Here is a 22219-nt window from a genome sequence, read left to right on the forward strand (position 1 = left end):
TCCACCCCAATATCCCAAAGGAAAAAAAAAAAAAAAAAAAGCTTATTGTTAAGGTCCGGGCTATAACTTGCAAAAGCACAATTCTGAATTACAATTTAATCATTAATTATCAAATTATCACAACAGTCCTGCCCAACGCATAAACATTGGTGAGGGCTACGTGATTTATTCTGTCGGCCACCTCAATGATAAATGTTCCTATTATGTTAGAGGGTTAACATATTGTATTTTATTTCAACAGATTCTCCAATACTCTTTCCTGAGAGCTGTGGTGTCTGAAGTATTACAGATCCTCATTGAATAAAAGTGCAAACAATTTTTACAATAAATAAAAAATAATACTTATTATATTGATTCTTTAATTCTGATTAAATATAAATAGCACTAACAAAATGTTCTTTGTGCAAACTAGTTATAACTCTGACACTGAAAATTGCCATCAATACAGCTGGCTTCAGATTGAAATTGAATTGCCATCAATACAGCTGGCTTCAGATTGAAATAAGTTTAGATGAATACTCGCATAGTCTCATACTTTTTGCTAATTACAAAAGTTCTACATAACTATGTACACCATTGAAAATCAATCAATAGATCACGTTGCATTTGTCTATTTACGACTAGTATAATTAATTATTCTTTAGATCTGACTTTATTAACAATGTGAAATGTTGATAAGCTTTTAACAATACAAGAACAAAAACTATTGTATATTTAGTTCCGCATCTGTAGATTTACAGCATTCATTGTTATGGTCCATTATTGGAGCTACGCATTAAAGTCTGCACACAAGAACTATATAATTGGAAATGAAACAATGCAGTGTGATTCATGTAACTTCAAAATGTAGAAGAATAAAAGAAAATTAAGAGAATTAAAGACACTATTGCTAGGGTCTGGCGAAGCTACAAGACACGAGTTACCTTGACACACAAGTCCCTGATGCAGAAGGCCCCTGATGTACTTGTTACACCTATCGCAACGCTCTAGACTGGAGAAGCTGTGTTGGACGAAGCGATGTAGTGCCATGTCCCCAGCATCACAACACGGAGCCTTCTCTGGTCCGATCTTGCGGCAAGGGTCGTCCACACACACGAAGATAGTTTTTTGGAGATACTCATCATTGATAACAGTATTCTGAAAACAAAAAATACTTGTGTTACCTAAACGCGATATGAAGGGAGTAAGTGTGACTTACCACTTTTAGAATTAACCTATTATCATGCTATGACGAGAGAAAACTACCAATAAAAGCGGTACCATGATCACGCCACAATGGGACAGTCTCACAGGAACTTTGAGTACATAGTTGTACTTTTGTCTCAGAGACACCAACACTAAAAACAGGCTGCAAACTCTTCCTAATCTTATCTATCGTACATCTGACCCTTTCCACTAAAATTTTCCTAGCCCCATTTTTCCCTTGTACTTGCATTTATTTTCAACAAAAATGCATGGCTATAAATAAAATATTATTATGAACTTATTTGAACTACTACATGTGTTTTTGCTTATGGATTCCTGGTTGTATTGGGAAAAAATTACTATTAAAACACAAAACTAAAAATAAAAATTTACATTTTTTGTTGGGTGAGAAATAAAGAATGCAATCAGTGTTTTAGAAAATCACACAAATATTAAGTCTTTTAAAATGTTATTTATTTAAGATATTTTCTTACTTTTTTTGTAATATTCTACATGGCTACACAATTTCAAATTGTAAAACTTATATATCAAAGTTTACTTGTGTTTTTAATGTACACACAAATATTTTAAATACAATACTTTTGTCAATCATGCATATTTCTTGAACATAATTTATTTAAATGGTTCTTAGAGACCCATAACAGTATTCAGGGTTGTTAAACTTTACAAGAGTATGAAAAGCAATTTCATGACATAATATATGAATTATTTTGCGATTTGAGAACATTTGTTTGTTCTAAATCAAAATATAGCCTAACATAACTCATAAAAAGTACCAAATTCTTTAGTAATAATAATTATAAATGAACTCAAATTACAAAAACAAAAAAAAATACGAACACTAATTCCTAACAGAAATCATGACATGGAATTCACGATTCATAAAAACAATAAACTATGTTAGTTTCATAATAAAAATACTATGCAATAATGCAAATCATATACTTTGTCCTTTTCAACAAGGTTAAAGCGGCTTTCGCAAAGTTTGATAATTAGATTGATGTTAGAATGATAACTGCACACAACTATAATTAATCTGTATTGACATCGAATAGTTTATCATTCATCACTGTCACCAGAGTGGCAACATTCAAGTGAAAGTGAAAACTTGTAATTTTGCAGAAACGGGTTAACTTTTCTAGTTGGCATAACTGCGTACAATATTACTTTTTCATTTACTGTGACCAACCAACTTAAGTTTGTTGATTTTAGACAATTACTTCAAGTAACACTCAGAGCATTAGTTAGTGTGATATAAAATGGTATGTTTGTATAACATTTAAAGATAAATATTATTTATCTAGGCCCTCTATAGTATGTATGTATATACCCATATTACACTATATAGGCTATATCTTTTTTATAATTAATTAAAAACCCTTAAAAGAGTAATTTGGTGAAGTTACCTGATGTACCAATAGAACTCAAGCTATTGCAGTTTGTTTGTAAAACCACCCGAATTATATAAAAAAATCTGAATGCCTATGTTCTAAAGGGCATTAAAAAGTAACATGCCAATAGATTAATAAATCTGATATGGAAAGAGCACCTTTCTTAGGAAGGTAAATATTTCATGATAGTGCTTAAAAGCAAGATTATAATGACAAAAAACTCTTTTAAGGAGTTCTCTAACTGTTCTACTTATAAATCAAATAAAGGGTTACAATTCTATAATGGTTCATGACCCTTTAAAACCTTCAGGTTTAATACTATGTTGTGTCAATTTTAGTATTCAGGCTACAATCATTAACATCAACATTGAGAGTACTGAATTCTGATAAACAATGTTATGGCCAAAGATGGGATTTAAGCCAAAGCTGTATTATTGAAATGTCAATACAATGCTGTACACCGTGGTGTTCTCACGATCAAAAAAAGGAAATGATTGTAATATTTTCAAATGTTAAACATGAAATTTAGGACCACAATACGACGCATTACTGATTTAAACTTATTCAGAAGTGTTTAAAATATTTAGGTAGGTACCTTTTACAACTGAATTAAAAATACCTTAATGAACATATTTTTACTTTGAAACCATTTTAAAATCAAATATAATCTGTACTTCACCATACACTAACAGTTTATTTTTAGTTATTGCCATGCAATCATAACACTGGACAATTCATGCCTCTCTAAACATTAACCACTATAGGCCTACTTATTTTTTGGTAAAGAAAAAAAAACAGTTTATACATGGAAACATTGTTTACTGAAAATCTGTTTCAATTATAAAACTGAGAACAGATCAAATAATAGAGTTGTAGGCCTACATGTTTTCAATGAAGTTATAACTTGAAATTGGAATGAGAATGATCTGTAAGTCAGTTTGTTCTAATAGTTACAGTTCATAATGTCAACAAACACAAAGTTAAGTTCAAATAGAGTAGTAGGCCTACATGTTTTCAATGAAGTTATGACTTGAAATTGGAATGAGAATGATCAGTAAGTCAGTTTGTTCTAATAGTTACAGTTCATAATGTCAACAAACACAAAGTTAAGTTCAAATAGAGTAGTAGGCCTACATGTTTTCAATGAAGTTATAATTTGAAATTGTAATGAGAATGATCTGTATGTCAGTTTGTTCTAATAGTTACAGTTCATAATGTCAACAAACACAACGTTAGAGTTGTAGGCCTACATGTTTTCAATGAAGTTATAATTTGAAATTGTAATGAGAATGATCTGTAAGTCAGTTTGTTCTAATAGTTACAGATCATAATGTCAACAAACACAAAAGTTAAGTTAGAGTTGTAAGCCTACATGTTTTCAATGAAGTTATAATTTGAAATTGTAATGAAAATGATCTGTATGTCAGTTTGTTCTAATAGTTGCAGTTCATAATGTCAACAAACACAAAAGTTAAGTTAGAGTTGTAGGCCTACATGTTTTCAATGAAGTTATAACTTGAAATTGGAATCAGAATGATCTGTATGTCAGTTTGTTCTAATAGTTGCAGTTCATAATGTCAACAAACACAAAGTTAAGTTCAAATAGAGTTGTAAGCCTACATGTTTTCAATGAAGGTATAACTTGAAATTGGAATGAGAATGATGTGTAAGTCAGTTTGTTCTAATAGTTACAGTTCATAATGTCAACAAACACAAAAGTTAAGTTAGAGTTGTAGGCCTACATGTTTTCAATTGAAGTTATAACTTGAAATTGGAATGAGAATGATCTGTAAGTCAGTTTGTTCTAATAGTTGCAGTTCATAATGTCAACAAACACAAGTTAAGTTCAAATAGAGTAGTAGGCCTACATGTTTTCAATGAAGTTATGACTTGAAATTGGAATGAGAATGATCAGTAAGTCAGTTTGTTCTAATAGTTACAGATCATAATGTCAACAAACACAAAGTTAAGTTCAAATAGAGTTGTAGGCCTACATGTTTTAAATGAAGTTATAACTTGAAATTGGAATGAGAATGATCTGTAAGTCAGTTTGTTCTAATAGTTACAGTTCATAATGTCAACAAACACAAAGTTAAGTTCAAATAGAGTAGTAGGCCTACATGTTTTCAATGAAGTTATGACTTGAAATTGGAATGAGAATGATCAGTAAGTCAGTTTGTTCTAATAGTTACAGATCATAATGTCAACAAACACAAAGTTAAGTTCAAATAGAGTTGTAGGCCTACATGTTTTCAATGAAGTTATAACTTGAAATTGGAATCAGAATGATCTGTATGTCAGTTTGTTCTAATAGTTGCAGTTCATAATGTCAACAAACACAAAGTTAAGTTCAAATAGAGTTGTAAGCCTACATGTTTTCAATGAAGTTATAACTTGAAATTGGAATCAGAATGATCTGTATGTCAGTTTGTTCTAATAGTTGCAGTTCATAATGTCAACAAACACAAAGTTAAGTGTGTCATAAAAAGTTACTTCTTCATATTTAAATATATTTCGTTAATTTTACTTTCTCCATTACAAGCTACTTAAGAGAAGAATTGTCAAGTCTGTATAATCAAGTTTCTGTTTTCAAAGGAATTGTTTAGAGTCGAAGCAAAACTCTTTGTTTTTAATAAAAATGTCTGTCTGTGTGCTTGTTTGTTTATATGAGCATAATCTGTGGCCAAATAAATGGAGGATGTACATACACTTGAAATGTTTAATTTTTAAAAGATATTTGAAAATACGTCTTCAAACAAACACAAAGTTTTTTTAAGAACCCATCTAAAGATTTTGTTTATATGTGCATGATTTTTACTTAAGCCCACTAAATGTCTACAAAATAGCATAATCTAATTTTTCAGATAAATTTAATTTCGATGTTAAAAAAGTTTTAATTTTAATTTTTGATTAATGCAATTTACACAACAAATTGATTAAATATTTTTTATCTGACTTTGCTTTAATAATTACCAGAAAACAATGCACTGATCTAAAAATGACTTTTAAATAGCTCTTACAGTGATTGTTTCCCATTAAAATGTAAACAAGTATATCTGACTAATACTAGTGAATAATTTTAAACTAAAAAGAGTTGTTATGTCTGTGGGTCTGTTGTTATACAGTCATATGATTTTTTCATAAATGTTAAATATCAGCACATTTACTTAGTTTAAATACTAGTATTTTAAAGAGCACTATGATTACTGAATCATAACACTAACAGTTAATAAAAGTAAGTGAATAAAAAAATAAAGATAGCACAATATCCAATAGTCTTTTGTTCATGCTAACCTAAGGATGTTTTACAAATATTAACAAAAGTTTATTTTTAGAATACTTGTACATGTTGGATGGTAATAATTTTATTACTTGAGCACTTATTTCACATCAAAACAATTTTGGCATAACTAAAACTTATGATTCCAGTGAATTCAAATTTTTAACAATTCAATGATATATAAATTGTGGTGATGGTGTTGACTCATGTACTATAAGAAATGTCAAAACGGGTGTGTGTCAGATTGATACTATAATACCAGCCGCTATTACAAGTTTCGACTCAGATCAAAATTATAATGCAGACCTCAATTGTAGAATTAATGAGGCTGAAATACATAGTGTATATAAAAATAAGTCTGGCTATGGTTTTTAATTAAAATTTAGATGAGTTAAAACATTTGGATTAAACCTGAAAACACAAGCTTACAAACTATAGCCTAGAGATTAATATATTATAACAAGTGAGGTATCAAAATTACATTTTCTGAATCTAAATGTCCACCAATGATATTAAATATATTAATATTAGGTACCTATGTCATTAAATCCACTACCTGGACCCAAATAAATCTCCAATTTATAGAATTTAGTCAATATTTATAACATTTACAGCCCAAACAAGTGAAATATACAAAATATTGATTTATTCATGTCAAAGTCAAAAGTATTTCTCTCCCGAATCCAAATATAATTTGAAATATACAACAATCACCATAAATATTTCCTGATGGGCAAAAATGGACAACATTCCTGAAACTTAACTGTTCCATTTCCACAATACAATATTACTTGTAAGATATTTAATCATATTGTTTGTTTTTTTTTATCACAAAAATTTGTTCCCAAATGAACAAAGTATAAGACATGTGACAACAGTTTAAAAGTGGTGTAGGTGGTATGGTGTTAAAGAGATGTATCTTCCATCTGAATATACTTAAATTTTTTAGTGTATACATTGTTTTGTGCCCAACCCCAAAAAAGCAACAAAAGATTACATTCCCTATTAATGAATATAACCTAGAAAATAATGAACAACCTAATTCAATATATTTTAATCGGTTTTGATCCAAATCAATTAATTGGGCCCATCTAGCTTCCCTATGATTCTCTAATTCTCTACAAGTGACAGTACATCAAAGTGAGTTGTTTACATTTGAAAATAAGTTATGAATTTGTTCAAATTAAGGAATGATTTAATTTGGAACTAGCACTAAATAGACCATATGTGCATTCCCTGTCCTCATTTAATATAAGAGGACAAAACTCAAAGTGATCATATATAAATCAAATTTATTTACTGAAACTTTTCGAGGATTTTGATATACTAGATCAGATTTAAAGGCAATTTAACTTATCAGACCTGATGAAAATCATCTCCTCCTTAAAAAAAAAAACAGACCTAAAATAAATAATTAAATGTGTGTCAAGTGCAATATATTACAAGATTATAATAATATATTATAATAGATTATTATAATATATTGGAGCCTGTGCGGGGGTCCAATGGGTTCGGACTTCTGCAAATTTTCAATTACTTTTTTAGTAAACGATTTAATTAATTCAGTATTACTGACATGTATTGCTGAAAGATCGTTCTCAACATTGAAAGGGGTCAAGAACTTTTTAAGAAACGAAATAGGGAATGAGCACTTGATTGCACTTTCCTTACTTTCTGTCCCCTACAGGAAAACATCACTCGTCTTCACCTCCCCACATTTTATTCCTGGCTGCGTTCTTGATATATTAGGATATTTTAAGGCAAATTTTTCAAGAAGCTAAGGTAGGATAGGTTCTAAACTTTAAACTACATGGTTTTACAGTCAAGGACACAAGTGGAGCTTGGGTACCTAGCAAGTAAAGCACACCACAATAAATCTGAAATGAAGCATCCAATTATCTCCCTTTTAAGAATATTTTGTTAAATTATAGTGTATAGGGCTTTTTAATTGTAATAATAATGTAATGTTTAGCTGCCATGTTGACTGTCTTAACAGTTGCTGCCCACAGTTGCATTATACATAAAAATTACCAATCCACATGTACAAATGTGAACATTAAGTATCAATAAACTAATAAATTCTCATATTTTAAATTATGACTAGAGCCATTTTTGGCTAGTCTCTTAGATTGGAGGTCCCTTATATTCCTGAAATATTGCTTTGTAGGTGGCACATTCAGTACCTTTAATTAAATTAAAAATTGAATGAAGCAACTTTGATTCTGTACCTTGAAACCCAATGTTTTTATAAGTTTAATAACAATCCAAGAACTTAAAATGCATTTCAAGCATCCCAAAACAAACGGAATATCAGGTTAGCCTTGAGTGATTTTAAATTCTAAGAACATAACCTCGCCCCAGCTTACTTGGATTATAGAATTCCTTGACATCGGTCAAATCTCCTCCATGATTAACATTGAACAATCAATACCACTATGAAGCCATTTTATAGCATTTAAAATTGTAAAACACCACCTAATCTTCCAACTGCACTTCCATTTTCCCGATTGCAGCCAAGCCAGAGTTGTCAGTCGCTACCGCATGAGGGTTTAATAGTCAAGGCCTTGTAAACCTAATACCGAAGCCCAGCTATATGCCAAAGTTATATAAATATATATTTAAAATTTAAATTAAAAAAGTAAAACAACATTATTTAATGCTAAAATAAAAGAGAAAGGGTAAAGTTTTATCTACAACCAACCAGGGAAATACTGTATAAATAAAATTTGCAGTTGGCTATTAAGCCAGACGGGTCGGGCAGCTTGCCTCAATCGAGTCGACTCCTTTGTTTGATGTTGCCGCTCCAGGCGCGCCGCCGCACCAGACGCCAACGTGCCTGTCCCGCTCACAGTTCAGTGTTGAACACACGAGTACTGCTGAGTCTTAGTCTGGTGAACGGCATACATCAAGCGCAGTCTTATTCTACTTCACAGCATATGTCTTGTAATATATGCTCTAGTATTTTTTTAATACATTTTATTTTCCGTGCATGAAATTAATAATATAAATTGTACAAAAAATATTCCACACATTTACCAAGAATTAAAATTTATGCTGAGACGTTGATTAAATACTGCTGATTTAATTGAGGTTATTCACGAAATCAAAAGGGTTAAAATATTTGTGTAGTATTTTAAATTTACATGTTGTTTGTAGAATTTTATCAAAACTGTTATTCTAAAAATATTTTGTTGAGATACTTACTAATTACAATTATATGCCAGATTTTATTAAAATAACCCATATATTGCGGGTTCAACTGCATTGTATACACACACATTTTATGTGACTACATAATGAATCGTTTCCTTGGAATAGTAAATATAATCGACACAAAATCGTCAGAGTTGTCTTTCTAAGATAGGATAACGCAAAGAGTAAAACTAAGAAATATGATTAAAAATCATTATTTTGAGATGCAAGCTTAATAAACTGTTGTTAAATGCAAGACTTTTGTCATTCTAAACCAGAAATGTCAGGAACACATATGGGCATGGTTTTTAGACCATTTGAAAGGTTTCCATTCAAGGGAATATTTCTAAGATGAGACAACTGTGATTTGTTGTTGACTATATACATACATCTAGACAATATGAATTATTCTGGAATTATTATTGCATTACAGTTGTTAACATTACCATAAACAAAAGAGGGCGATGAAAAAGTAATATATGGTACCTTAAGGAGAAAATATATATAGTATATCTAGCAACAAAATTACATATTTTTATTAAAAAATAACATATGTTTGGAATTTACATTTTGATACTAAATAAATCTATGAACAAGATTAGAGGAAACACTTCTTGAACATTCAAAATCAAAAAGCGTGGAAATTATTTGGTTTGAAGCTATGTCACAACTTAAATAGTTTTTAAGTACATGATAATATAGATAGATGTTTTTATATTAACACAAAAAGATCATCTCATATTTAATTAAAACCCCTTAATAAGTATAATATTAAGTTCAATTATTTACATGCAGGTATTACTATTTTCAGTATCTTATTTGTATTTATAGCTGACATAATACTGTAAACTATAAATGTTATTGGGTCTACCACTAAATAGGCTAATGTTGGGAAATTCGCGATATTGGTTGTCTAAACAAGTAGAATATTAAAAACCATTTACGGTTATACAGTTATTGTTACTATTGTAATGGGTTTATAATTTTTACAGACACTAATATTAGGCATAAAAATGGCGTCCTAGGTAGGGCCTGCATGTTACTCTAACCTATGACCCACGAATACCGGTCGAAGCTGAATACACTTTAACGTAGACCTCTTTAAGATAGAATCGGATATTCATTTATATAGCCTATCAACCTATAAAACTAAAACATATTACTAACATAGGACTCACAAGCATAAATCTTGCGAATGATTTAATTTGTTTATATTTCTTCTTGAAGAACCCCATCTTCTTCTTTTGGCTCTCCATCGTTTATTATATTTTATTGATAAATGCCGATGGTAAAAGTTTCAATCGATGTTTCAATGATAAACTTATTATGTCACAAATAAAATACTAAGTTTTTAATGTATTATGTTAACCTAAATTTAAATCACTAAGATAATTAATTATTATGTAAACAGATATTATGAAGACAACGTCTGGAGTAGACAGAATGGCGTCGAGAGGTAAAGGGCTTGCCACCTTTTCAAGACTAACGACGCGACGGTTGGACGAGTGGCGCCAAATTTGAATATTTGAAATAATTATTAATCATTCAAACGTGATTTCGCTGTTGTTTACATAGAAACATACATTTTATTCACTATACACTAAAAGTAAACTCTTAACATATCATAGATCGTTAATATGAAGTAAACAAAATTTAGGTTTACTATTAAAACTAATAAAATGTAATGCCTCCTTTGAAATGAAAAAAGAACTGGTGTTTGATGAAGTGGACAAATTTCAACAAAACTACTAGAAAACTTGAATTTTGTTAAGAAAAAGATTAAAATACTTTTTATCTTATTAATATTAATTGATTAATAATATTTGTAGTGGGTTGAGTAGCATACGTGTCCAGTACAAACAATAATAACTGTAAAATAATTTCAAGCCTGGGCATACATAAAATGTTCCCAGAAAACATTCAAGTGCTAAACAAAATCTGATCATTTATTGCCAATGGGAAAAGATCGAAAAGGTTAAAATGTCTTCTATTCAAATTATTACTAAGAGAGAAATGAGTTCCTTTTAAAAAGTCCCAATTTCAACAAGTTACCTATTTGTTATACTCGAAAGCCAACGTAATGTAATAAGCACTACATAACAATGTTTCTTTGTAGAAATTGAATACGGTATATGAACGCCGACACAATGCTCTCAAGGAAATGTTTTAAGAACTGGTCCTGAATCCCTGTTTTGGACCATAACAACTAAATCTGTTCTTTGCCTGTTTGGTCTCAGCACACTGGACCATTTCACTTAGAAATTCCGCATTATTTTTATATAGCTAGGACCTGCTCAAGCTATTCTGACGTCTTACGCAAAATACCCTAAACAAACAAGATAAGATTATATACCTTTCATATTTCGCAGTTTTATTTTTGTCAAAGATGACATGAGTTAGGAAATTTGACTTAAAGCCGGAATTAAAGTACGGAATGCTTGCTAATCAGGTACACTAGAGAATGACAATAAAAACTACGAAGCTTCGAAAAAACTAAAAACGAGACTGAACAATGAGTGGGTTATCCACTGACATTAACATTTAGACAAGGAGTAGCAATATGGATTGGAACGCACGGCAAAATGATTCTCGTCACGACATGAAATCTTCAATTCAAGATTTTGCATCAAACTACAATGTCATCGATCTGTGAATGTTTAGTAATTTATATACATTTCCCTATTTTTTCCAGTCCTTAAAACTTCCGTTCTACGCGGCCGTCTATTTTCCTAATAACGCGCAGCCTCTGCATATGAACATCGAAAAAAATATCTGGTATTTTACTTGTTAAATGTTCTTTTCAGAGTCAAGTTAGTTTGCTATTATTACTTAATATATTCGTCAGTCGATCTCGCACCTACAATTTACATAATTCCAGTACATAATAATGAAAGCATTGGTTTGCATATGGTTACATGGCTTAGGACGTATAAATGTAATCAAAACCCCGTGCTAAACAGGTTAATAAAGGATAACTAATTTGTTTATTCATATTGTTTGTAATGCATTTAATAATTACGAAGCTTCTTAAAACAGTACAAAAGTTTAGACGCCGTAAAAGAATTTCCGCTGGCCACTGAAGTGGGACCAGTTGGTGTTTAACATCTATAACTACGGTGGGTGGCAACCCTGCTACACGACGCAGCCGCAGTAGAGTCGACCGAGTGTTCCGAACGACATTCTGGCGCGATTCTGTTTCCTTATTTAAAATGCTAACGGTGGACATCGTAGATCATTCAAACATCTCTTCTCAGACATATTTGTTTTGATAAAGCTAATAATTGTACAAACGTTATAAAATAAAAATATTAGGAATAGAATTAATTGCTAAACTGAATTAATAACATCTAAATTAATAACAGAGAGAATGAACTGTTTCATGTTTCGAAAACTCGCAAATCACAGGACGATTTTCAAGAGCAATAATTAGTCATATATATACACTATATGACTTATATTTGGCTTATATGGTTAATAATAATACCCGTCTATTATTATTCCCAAAATATACCATTGAAGTTATTATTTAATTTAACCTGTTATGAAAAACGATGTAAATAAAATAATTAAATAAATGAAAGTATTTTTTATTTGATTTATGACGCCAAATATATTTTCTGAAAATAAAGTCCTGCAGCCTTTTAAACAAATTGCGCCATTTACAGCAGCCACATGAGCCAGGAAGTATAATCAAAGCACCGCTCATTTCTTAAAAATCTTTTTGATGTAGGCCGCTGAACGGCACTTTTTAGAGGAGCAGCTGGTAAAATGGAGTTGCACTGCAAAATAGGCTCTATCAAAGGGCCGCGGAGAAATGTTAGTAAGGCCTCCTCCACTCCTTTGATGCCAGACAGAAACCGCCGCGACGGGATAGCGACTTTGTGACGCCACCGGCTCGACGATTCGCCACTTATTCGTTTGCCTGCTTTCATTAATAATAAGTAAATAATGTTTTTAGTCCCTTCTTAAGAGTTTTTCAAACGTTTTTATATAGATAGGGCCAATTAACATATCTATGTTTTAATATTACATATCAATGAGGAAAGTGGTTCAGATATTGTGTGATATTTAATTTATTTTGCCAGAGAAAACTACCTATAAATGCACGAATGCGCTTGGTCAGCTTTGGGGTTTGTGTCTTTGTTATAAATTATATTTGTATGTGTTCTATTTTTCGCTATGGACCATGTATTGCTCAAGAGAACAATAGGCACATCATAGAAGTCCAAGGTTCGTGAGATAGGAGTAACTTATCATCGATTTCCAAATGACAGAGATATTTCTACGCAATGGATGATTAAATGACATAAAAAATCAAATACATTTTTAAAATACTCTTATTTGTATTAATTAATGTATCATAGTATTATTTGTAGTTTGCTATCATGTTGTCCAGTATTTATGAAGACGACATAAAAATATGCCTTTTTGGTCTTTTACTGAAAAACCCTTAATACATATTTCGTTATTCTTAAATGAATTCATATCACTCCAAAACAACTTCACTTAGAAGAGTCAAGAGACTAAACACCCGTTATGACTTAGGCTTTAGAGAGACTGAAACTGTTAAGCAACTGGAAAAAACGAGGTAGTCTTACTGAACAGGTTGAAAACTCCGAGAATATTAAATACATAACAGAGAAGACCCAATTGACGTAATCGGATCCAAAAATTGTAAATTTTGCAAGTAGGAAAATAAGATTTCAACAAAAGTAAATCACAAAAGTCTTAAAAACTACAAAACATTTAATGGTACAATTAAATGATTACAAATTGAAGTGTTTTTTTAAAGAAATACTATAAGAGGTAATAATAAAAAATATAGTAGCTCCGAATAAGAGGGCTAGAAGAATATTGTTTCCTGCTCCAGTTATAAACACTAAAAAACAAGTAATATGGACGAGTTATAATGCAACTTGATGTGCACTAAAGTTGATTTTTCTATTAATTTATACTACATCCATATGTCACTTTCTATAAATACCTACAGTACTGTATTTCACAACAAAGTTTTGAAATAATAACTTTTTAAATCGTAATAATATTGGATGGTATAGTTAATATACATAATTTATTTAAGAAGATCAAGATTATGGAACAGAAATGATATCCGCAGGAGAAGAGGCTGTAAAGTGTATTGCGGGTTACGTTGGTTACCAAGTTCGGGATACGGATCTTAGTTTATGGAAAACCAGCCAAAAATCCAAATCTCGAGGGGCATCATCTTGGATTAAATCATACCTCACGGTCCTTTCGCAGAACCAAGTGAACAGAGGCATTGTTTATTCAAAGAATTTGAGAACGCGTTTCTAGAATGACACGGCTCACTGTAATCTGTAAGTCTGGGATAATATAAGCGTAAAAAGATAAATTGAACTAAATTTCCTCAAGTTGTAAGGAACCTATCCACGTTTATTCCTGAGTGAAAACACTTAGATGTAAACAGATATCATCGTAGGCCTATCACAAGAGAAAATAAACAAACAAACATGCCCAATTGGTTGCGTCCGCTTATTTCACTGTCATGATTTAAATGTAATGCAGTAACTTTTAGTATAATAGTATAAATAATAAAGAGTATTCCATATTGTTGAAAAGTACAGCTAACCTACGCGCTACGAACGATAAACGAGCAAAGGTGGACAGATCTATTCTGTACGTTATAAGGAGCAAATAAAGGTTTGACGAGTCCAACGTGCCGATTGGTCTTCACTGTAGTTCTAATCATGGAGTAGGAAAGATGTAAGAATAATATTTGTGCTAGAGGAGGATCATCATATCAACTATAGGACCATTTGAACTACCATAGAATGTCAATCATATTTTTATGAACTTCCAGTTAAAAGAAAGGAATGCATGTAGAAGAGATGTTTAAGTCCATCTGAAATGTTCCCCGACTATAAACTGTTGTCATATAGACTACCACCAGTATTATAACTCACATATGCCTGTAGAGTATTGCGACTACACAACATGACTAAAGACAGATAATAAACATGCCCGGGTGTCGTATACAGAACCATTAGGATAATAAGGGTTTAGTGTAACATTAGTTTTTTATGTGGAATGTCACAACTTAATAATAAAACTGGCCTTTAGTTTGCAAGACACGTTTGAAATGCTAAATCAACTACAATTCTAAACAATTGTATTTTTAATGACGATGAAATAATTGTACAACATATTATTCCGACACTTTTGCATCTTTAAATACTGTGCTACTTATTTGCAGCACTCGTACGATTCCTGGAAACAGAAACAATGACTGTATTGTACTCGTACAGCTTGATTTATGCTGAAAATAATGAAAATAAAATAAACATTTTTTCATTAAGTCTACAATTACACAAATTATTAAATTGAATTGTAATTACAGAAATGTAAATTTAGTTTAAAAAAACAACTAAAGCCCATTTTAGATTCATAAACTGGAAAAAATATGTCGTAGTGATTACTGTTTTGAGGGAAATTCCTAGTCGAGAGAAAACAATTGATGAACATGTGATAAACACGTTCTTTGTTTTTTTAATATGACGATAAATAAATGTATGGGTGTAGGATATGTGAGTGCAGTAAATGGATATGCAGTAATGTCTGCAGAGCGATATGAGGATAGCTACACTAAGACGGAGCTGTTTCGTGTCCGTTTCCTTGCATTTGTCGTGTGACAACTCGATAATCCTTTAATACCATTGTCTTTTAATGTTACGAAGCTCATTTAATAGCTGCGCCACTGGCATTCCTAGTGTGATCGGGTCATATACGATCACACGTGAAACAACAGTTTAAATCGCAACTCACAAGTCCTAGTGTAGAAGGAAGTACCGTGTCTTACTAACGGTAACAACGCATAGCTTAGTGTAAGAGTACACTGTTACGATACATAATTCGTAGCCGGGATAATCCAATATGTGTATTTCATGCGTCACTATCCAAACTAATAAATGTACCACCAAAACATTGTTCCATACGCTTTAAAAAATAAAACTTTAACATTCAAATACAGATTTGTTAGATTAGGTTATTTCAATTAAAGGTAATTATAATGCAGAATGTTTTATTAGGCGATGGCGAATTAAAAAATTAAACTGGTTTGTAGCATGGAAATAGTCTTTCATTAAATGTCCAGTGCAGTGTTTAAATTATGACAATAACAGTATTTTTACAACTAACAATTTGATGAGGAATGGTAAAAACGTGTAATTTCGTCAATTATTAACGACTGTTTGGGCTGGTTCAGTCAAGTTCAATTTACAGTTAATTACAAGATAACACCGGGTACAAAATAATTAATGCAGTTTTACATTAAATTTACGAAAACAGACTCACGGGATGGATAGCTAACAAATTATGGCCCACAAGTTAACCCTCCAACTGGCAGTCATTTTTTCCTGTAGTGGCAGCATGTTTTCAAGCCTCGTGCAAGGGTTTAAAAAAAAAATTTATTAAAAATATAAATTTAAAGTAATATATATAGAAGTATATATTTTTGTGTTCAGAATTAAACATATAATAATATTAGTATTTAAATTTGGCCTTAAAAAAAATGTTGACTAAAAATTTTTTTCCATGAAATTCAAAATTTACATTTTTTTTTTTTTAATTTGGGGGGGACCATACCTAGCAAACCAAGTTATAGTAAGAAAACTATAAAAGTGAGATATCCATTTTTATGTCAAATTTTATTCTAGTTTCAGAAAACACATAAGCATTTTACAAATTTATGAAACTATAATAACACTATATAACAAAAAGCAGCGATGCGCATAAATTGTGGAAATAGGGTGTATATGTAAGAGTTTGCTAATAAAAGTTTTACTAATACAGTTTTACTTCAATACATGTTATATTGCATATTTTATTACTCAGAATGAAGTAAACTATACAGCAGTAGTAAAATAAATTCCATAACTTTTTTTTGAAGAGTCGAAAAAAGATTCATTTTGTCATTACTCAAAACTTTTGCGAAAAATTTTCGAAAAATGTATTTATTCTAAAATTTATTTATTTGCACTACTGCAATATTTAACAATTCACCACACACTAAACACAACACTAAAACACAAATAAACCTACTAAAAACTTACTAATTGACACGACTCGTCACATCAACAACTCAGACGGCATCGACAACATGGCGGTCACATCTTTTACGTTCCAAACTACGAACTTGGTACATTGCAACTACAATACAATGAGGAATAAAACTATAGTATTCCCTAGGCTTTTTTTTTCCCGAATCCAATGGTGCATGAATCGAATCGATACGTTTCCGGAATATACTGTAATGAGTGATTATGCAAGCGAATGTTTGGGTTGTCTTCATCAAAATTTTGATGAACAACAGTTGGAGGGTTAAGTTAAAGTTGAATATGAATTTTTTTCGGGGGTGGGGGAGGAGGGAAATCAGGGGGTGATAAGTAATTTACAGAAATTATAACATTTACGGCACACTTTATTATAAATTCAATTTATGTGTTCTTTTGTCAATAAATAAAAAATAATATACGTATAAATTTCATATCAAGGTAAAAATCTTTAAATAATCGCAATTTTTTCGAGTGTCTCCAAATTTAATACGCAATTTAGATCTATGCAACTTAGGTATTTTTTTATAATTACATTTGTTCTTTTATTAAATAATCGCCAGTATGTTTAGGACCATCCAGACGTTTTTTTCTCGCCGAGGCTTTAAGAGTATAAAATTACTCCATGCTTACATTAAGATTTTCCACCGACTCCTGAGGGCCCACATTACTGATGATATAAATCACTTACTAACTGTATATAAGTCAACGTTATTTTTTTAAATATCATTCATTCATTCACCTAAGACTGGCAATGTAGGCTTTTGACAAAAGCCTTTGTATTGCATAACACCATTTTCACGTTTACATGCCATTTTACTAAAGCTGCATTTCATAAATGTCGCTGCGACATAATTTTCCCGCTTAATCCAAACCGCTATATTGCCTTCACGGCTAACCAAAAATATCTCGGTCAACATCGACACCACAGATATTAGAACAGTTTTAATTGAGGAAATTCAATAGTTAAGGACTCGGGAATATAAAGATGAACAAATAAAAAACAACTGGGGCAACTAAAGCGCTAGGACATCAATATAACTGGAACCAGCCATGTAAGAAATTACAACCACTTTCCTTGCTTAGATAAAATTAACAAGTTTAGTGTGGTAGTCGCCACGCAGAACAGTACGTATGTCGTAGCAGTGAAGTTGTAGACAACGTAACTCTGACGTCGTGACCCGAAAAAGACAAGGCGCGGTGGAATGTTATCAAGAGAAGGCGCCAAGGGTAGAGAACAGGACAGCGGCAGCCGCCATGAGCACCAGCTGTTCCTGGAAGCGGGGAGTTTTGCTTGTCAGTACAAGCTCAGGCATGGCACATCAAAGCGAATCTGCCGGGGGCGTATACGCTGCTGATTTGGAAATCCTACGACGCGACGTGCAGGCTTTCGCTGAGCACCAGGACGAGGCTACGCCTACGCTGTTATGTGACACGTTATTTAGTTTAAAAAATTTCAAACACATTTGTGTGTACCATTTTATTGAACAGCAGAATTTGGAGAGAAGACTGACAAGAGAAGTAGATTGTTGATGTTGTAAGGTTGGGAGTGTTGTTCCAGGAAATGGTATCCTCAGGGCTGGATTTACATATGGGCTGAATGGGCAATAGCCCAGGCCGGCAGAATTCAGGGGGCGGCAAATTTTGGTACAACAAAAATTATTCAAAAAGTTAAAATATGTGAAAAAAATTAATTGTAATAAATTAGTAAATTGGAATTTTTTTAAACAATCATTCGCTTAATATATTCAATTTATTTCGTATTTTATGATTTATTGTTAGCAATATGCCAGCTGATAAATGTTCTGACCTCATATTTTATGGTAAAAACAATAACTGCAACTATAAGAAGCGTAACCTCAATGTTGACGGTTCAATCTATTTTATTTGAGTTTTAATACAATCTTAGCGTGGCCGCCTCGCTGCCGCCGACGGACGTCGCGTCGACTCACCGCCTCTGGGTATCTCCTGATATCTCTGCAGTGCTAGTGGAATCTGCAGGGGCAAAGTTAACCCACCTCTCTTTGGTGCCTATAGTCGCCTATTTCAATACGGGGGAGGCGGTTAAGCCACAAAACCCATATATATATATATATATATACTAGCTGTTTCCCGCGGCTTCGCACGCTTTTCGTAAGTTTTGCCCGCGTATGAGCATTTCTGGTTGAAGTAAATTATATTTCCAACCCCGATGTAGATTTTACCTTGATGTCACGATCAAGAAAATATGTCAAAAATGTATTGTACATGCATAATGTATTTTATTACAAAGTGGTCTACCACTCAACCTTTAAGTTCAACCAAAAATTTAGTTTAGACAATTATACATCATAACTTAGCGCCTTCAAATAGTGTTTCACTGTTTAATATACGTATCTATCTCGTAATTGCAGGTTATAATGTGCAGGCGCTTTGAAAATTTTTCTTCATTTTATTCGTTTATATTCACGACATAAGCGAATAATTCAGATAATAACTATCCTATCTTCTAAGTTAGACTAAATTACGGATACATGTGAAATTTGATTGAAATTGGTTCAGTCGTTTTGGAGTTTATTGGCAACATACATCGTGACTCAAGATTTTTATATACATAAGATATATATATATATATATATATATATATATATATATATATATATATATATATACACACACAAATTACTATTTATTACCGTTTATTGGAACTTATTGCGTGATAAAATCCAAATACACAGTAAAAACAAAAGCTGAAGTAATTGCAATGCTGCCTCGCTTTATTGTATTGTATACGTTCGCGAACTATACAGCCTTCCAAGTGCCTTTACTCGCGTTACTTAATTACAATATATTTCATTTCCAGTTACCAACGAGGTATACATTTTGTAAGTCACGGAGAAACGGGAAATATAAAAATCCTACGGCTAATCCATTATTATTTGTATCACATATTAATGACAAGGGGTCATCCGTCATATATCACCATGGAGTCGAAACAGATTTGTTGACTACCATTACAGAAGGTACACGTTTCATCTAAATTAAACGCAGCTTTGTCAATGATACCGTTACCTCTATCGTGTGTAGAACTTTTCCGCGAGATTTTAATGAATATAAATTGAATATCATATCTCTAAATTCTGTTACACCCTTCATGTAGAGCGCTTCCATAATATAAGAAGCTATGATTACATTTCCAGTTACAGCTGATTGCAAGGCACAATTCACCACTTTGCAGAGCGAATTTGCGGAATAGCTTTCTTTCATGAAGCTATAATCAACTTTATCCCTCTTAAACTGCAGTTTTAGAATTCTGTCTGAAACGGAAAATCACCTTACGGCAGCGCCTAGAAAGAATTGCTACTCGGCAACGTCATCCGATTGGATGCTTTACAATCTAACGTAGGTGACTACAAGGCAACGTCACATCACGTCCCGTTCAAATCCTGATTGGATGCTTTACAATCTAGCTTAGGTGATTACAAGGCAACGTCACATCACGTCCCGTTCAAATTCTGATTGGATGCTTTACAATCTAACGTAGGTGATTACAAGGCAACGTCACATCACGTCCCGTTCAAATTCTGATTGTATGCTTTACAATCTAACTTAGGTGATTACAAGGCAACGTCACATCACGTCCCGTTCAAATTCTGATTGGATGCTTTACAATCTAACTTAGGTGATTACAAGGCAACGTCACATCACGTCCCGTTCAAATTCTGATTGGATGCTTTACAATCTATCTTAGGTGATTACAAGGCAACGTCACATCACGTCCCGTTCAAATTCTGATTGTATGCTTTTACAATCTAACGTAGGTGATTACACACGGCAACGTCACATCATGTAACGGAGTCGGAACAACGTTCTCGAGGCCATAACAATTGGACGAGACGTAAATTGACGTTGCCATGGTACATGCTAAGGTAGGTTGAGCTGAGATGGGATCATTTATAATAATAATGTTTTCAATAAGTATTATTTTACACTTCAATACTGAAATAGTCTCAATGCATTAGTTTCACTGTTCTCTGACACAAAGAACACAATGCGATGTTTCTTTTGTTTGTTGTAAGAAATAAAGATCTATGGTGTAGATAGCCCAATTCTTAGTTACATTAATGCGCACATTAGTTTAGGAGACACTAGTTGTATTCATTAATATATACGAATTAACGAAACAATATCTAATTGATGAATTGTTACTCACATCAAACTCAGAGCTCACGAGTCTCTGAATAAATATAAAAATAATAAAGATTAGATTTTGTAACATCTGTACACAGTTCTAAACCAAATAATAACTTGTATTTTATATTCATCGAATCATTCATTCAAAGCGACGCTGTAGAGAATTAAGAATCAATTCGTATTGGTACTCATTTATTGTCATCGGTTCGATAAAAGTGATATCGTCAGGACGTGGTCGGCGTTGATCAACGCATATTCTGATATTTTCGCACTTATTTATAGATTCTAATTTGTGAGAAGGCGGTTGCCGGAAGCGAGCCTTCGTTATCCTGTTGACCAGGACGGCTTATCGATATTGCAATTCAACTGCAACCGCATTGTGTATATTTAAAAAGTATAACTAGCCGTATATTAGGATTTGGAATTCGGAATTATGGCACTCCAATGCATTCTACCGACAGAAAATAACAGTCCACGGGGAAACGGATAAGCAGATGATAGTGTGCAGGAAACTCCCGCCTGGAAACGCGTTTTGTTTGCGGAACAGTCTTGTCTTTATCCGATAGTGTCTTACTATAACCCCGTTTTCTCCGTTCATAGAAATGGATTTTTTTAATATTCCGCGCAGAATCCACACTTTTAAGAGCTTTACGATGGTCTAAACTCCATTAAGCAATGGATAATGAAAGTGACATTTCCAAAATAAAAGTATCGGTACCAATTACGATTGGCAATAGAAATGTTGTTTTTAGGATTAACGTTTTTTATGACACCAAACATTTACACATCTATTAGTTGCGCATCGTTTACTGCGCAGGGCCTAGAGTGGTATTAACTCCCAAGGCAAAAAGTTAAGTATGTGGTTGGCCAGAGTTTTGTCGATTGACAAT

At 32.3% G+C, this 22219-nt stretch overlaps 1 protein-coding gene across 2 annotated transcripts in view; it reads right to left on the reverse strand.

Annotated features, from left to right (window-relative positions):
* The window catches only part of LOC124369941 (phosphatidylinositol 3-kinase regulatory subunit gamma), a 114209-nt gene that overhangs the window by 34094 nt on the left and 57896 nt on the right, over positions 1 to 22219 (reverse strand). The window contains exons 1-2 of one of the 2 annotated variants that reach the window (XM_046828144.1): positions 8244 to 8407; positions 924 to 1137 (exon numbers count right to left, since the gene is read on the reverse strand). In XM_046828144.1, coding sequence (XP_046684100.1) covers positions 924 to 1137; positions 8244 to 8267 — 238 coding nt within the window. In that variant the 5' untranslated portion in view covers positions 8268 to 8407. Of the gene's footprint in view, positions 1 to 923; positions 1138 to 8243; positions 8408 to 22219 lie in introns of those variants that run through there. The other variant, XM_046828143.1, reaches the window with a different exon arrangement.

The sequence above is a fragment of the Homalodisca vitripennis genome, chromosome X (genome assembly GCF_021130785.1).
Source record: "Homalodisca vitripennis isolate AUS2020 chromosome X, UT_GWSS_2.1, whole genome shotgun sequence".
NCBI lineage: Eukaryota > Metazoa > Arthropoda > Insecta > Hemiptera > Cicadellidae > Homalodisca > Homalodisca vitripennis.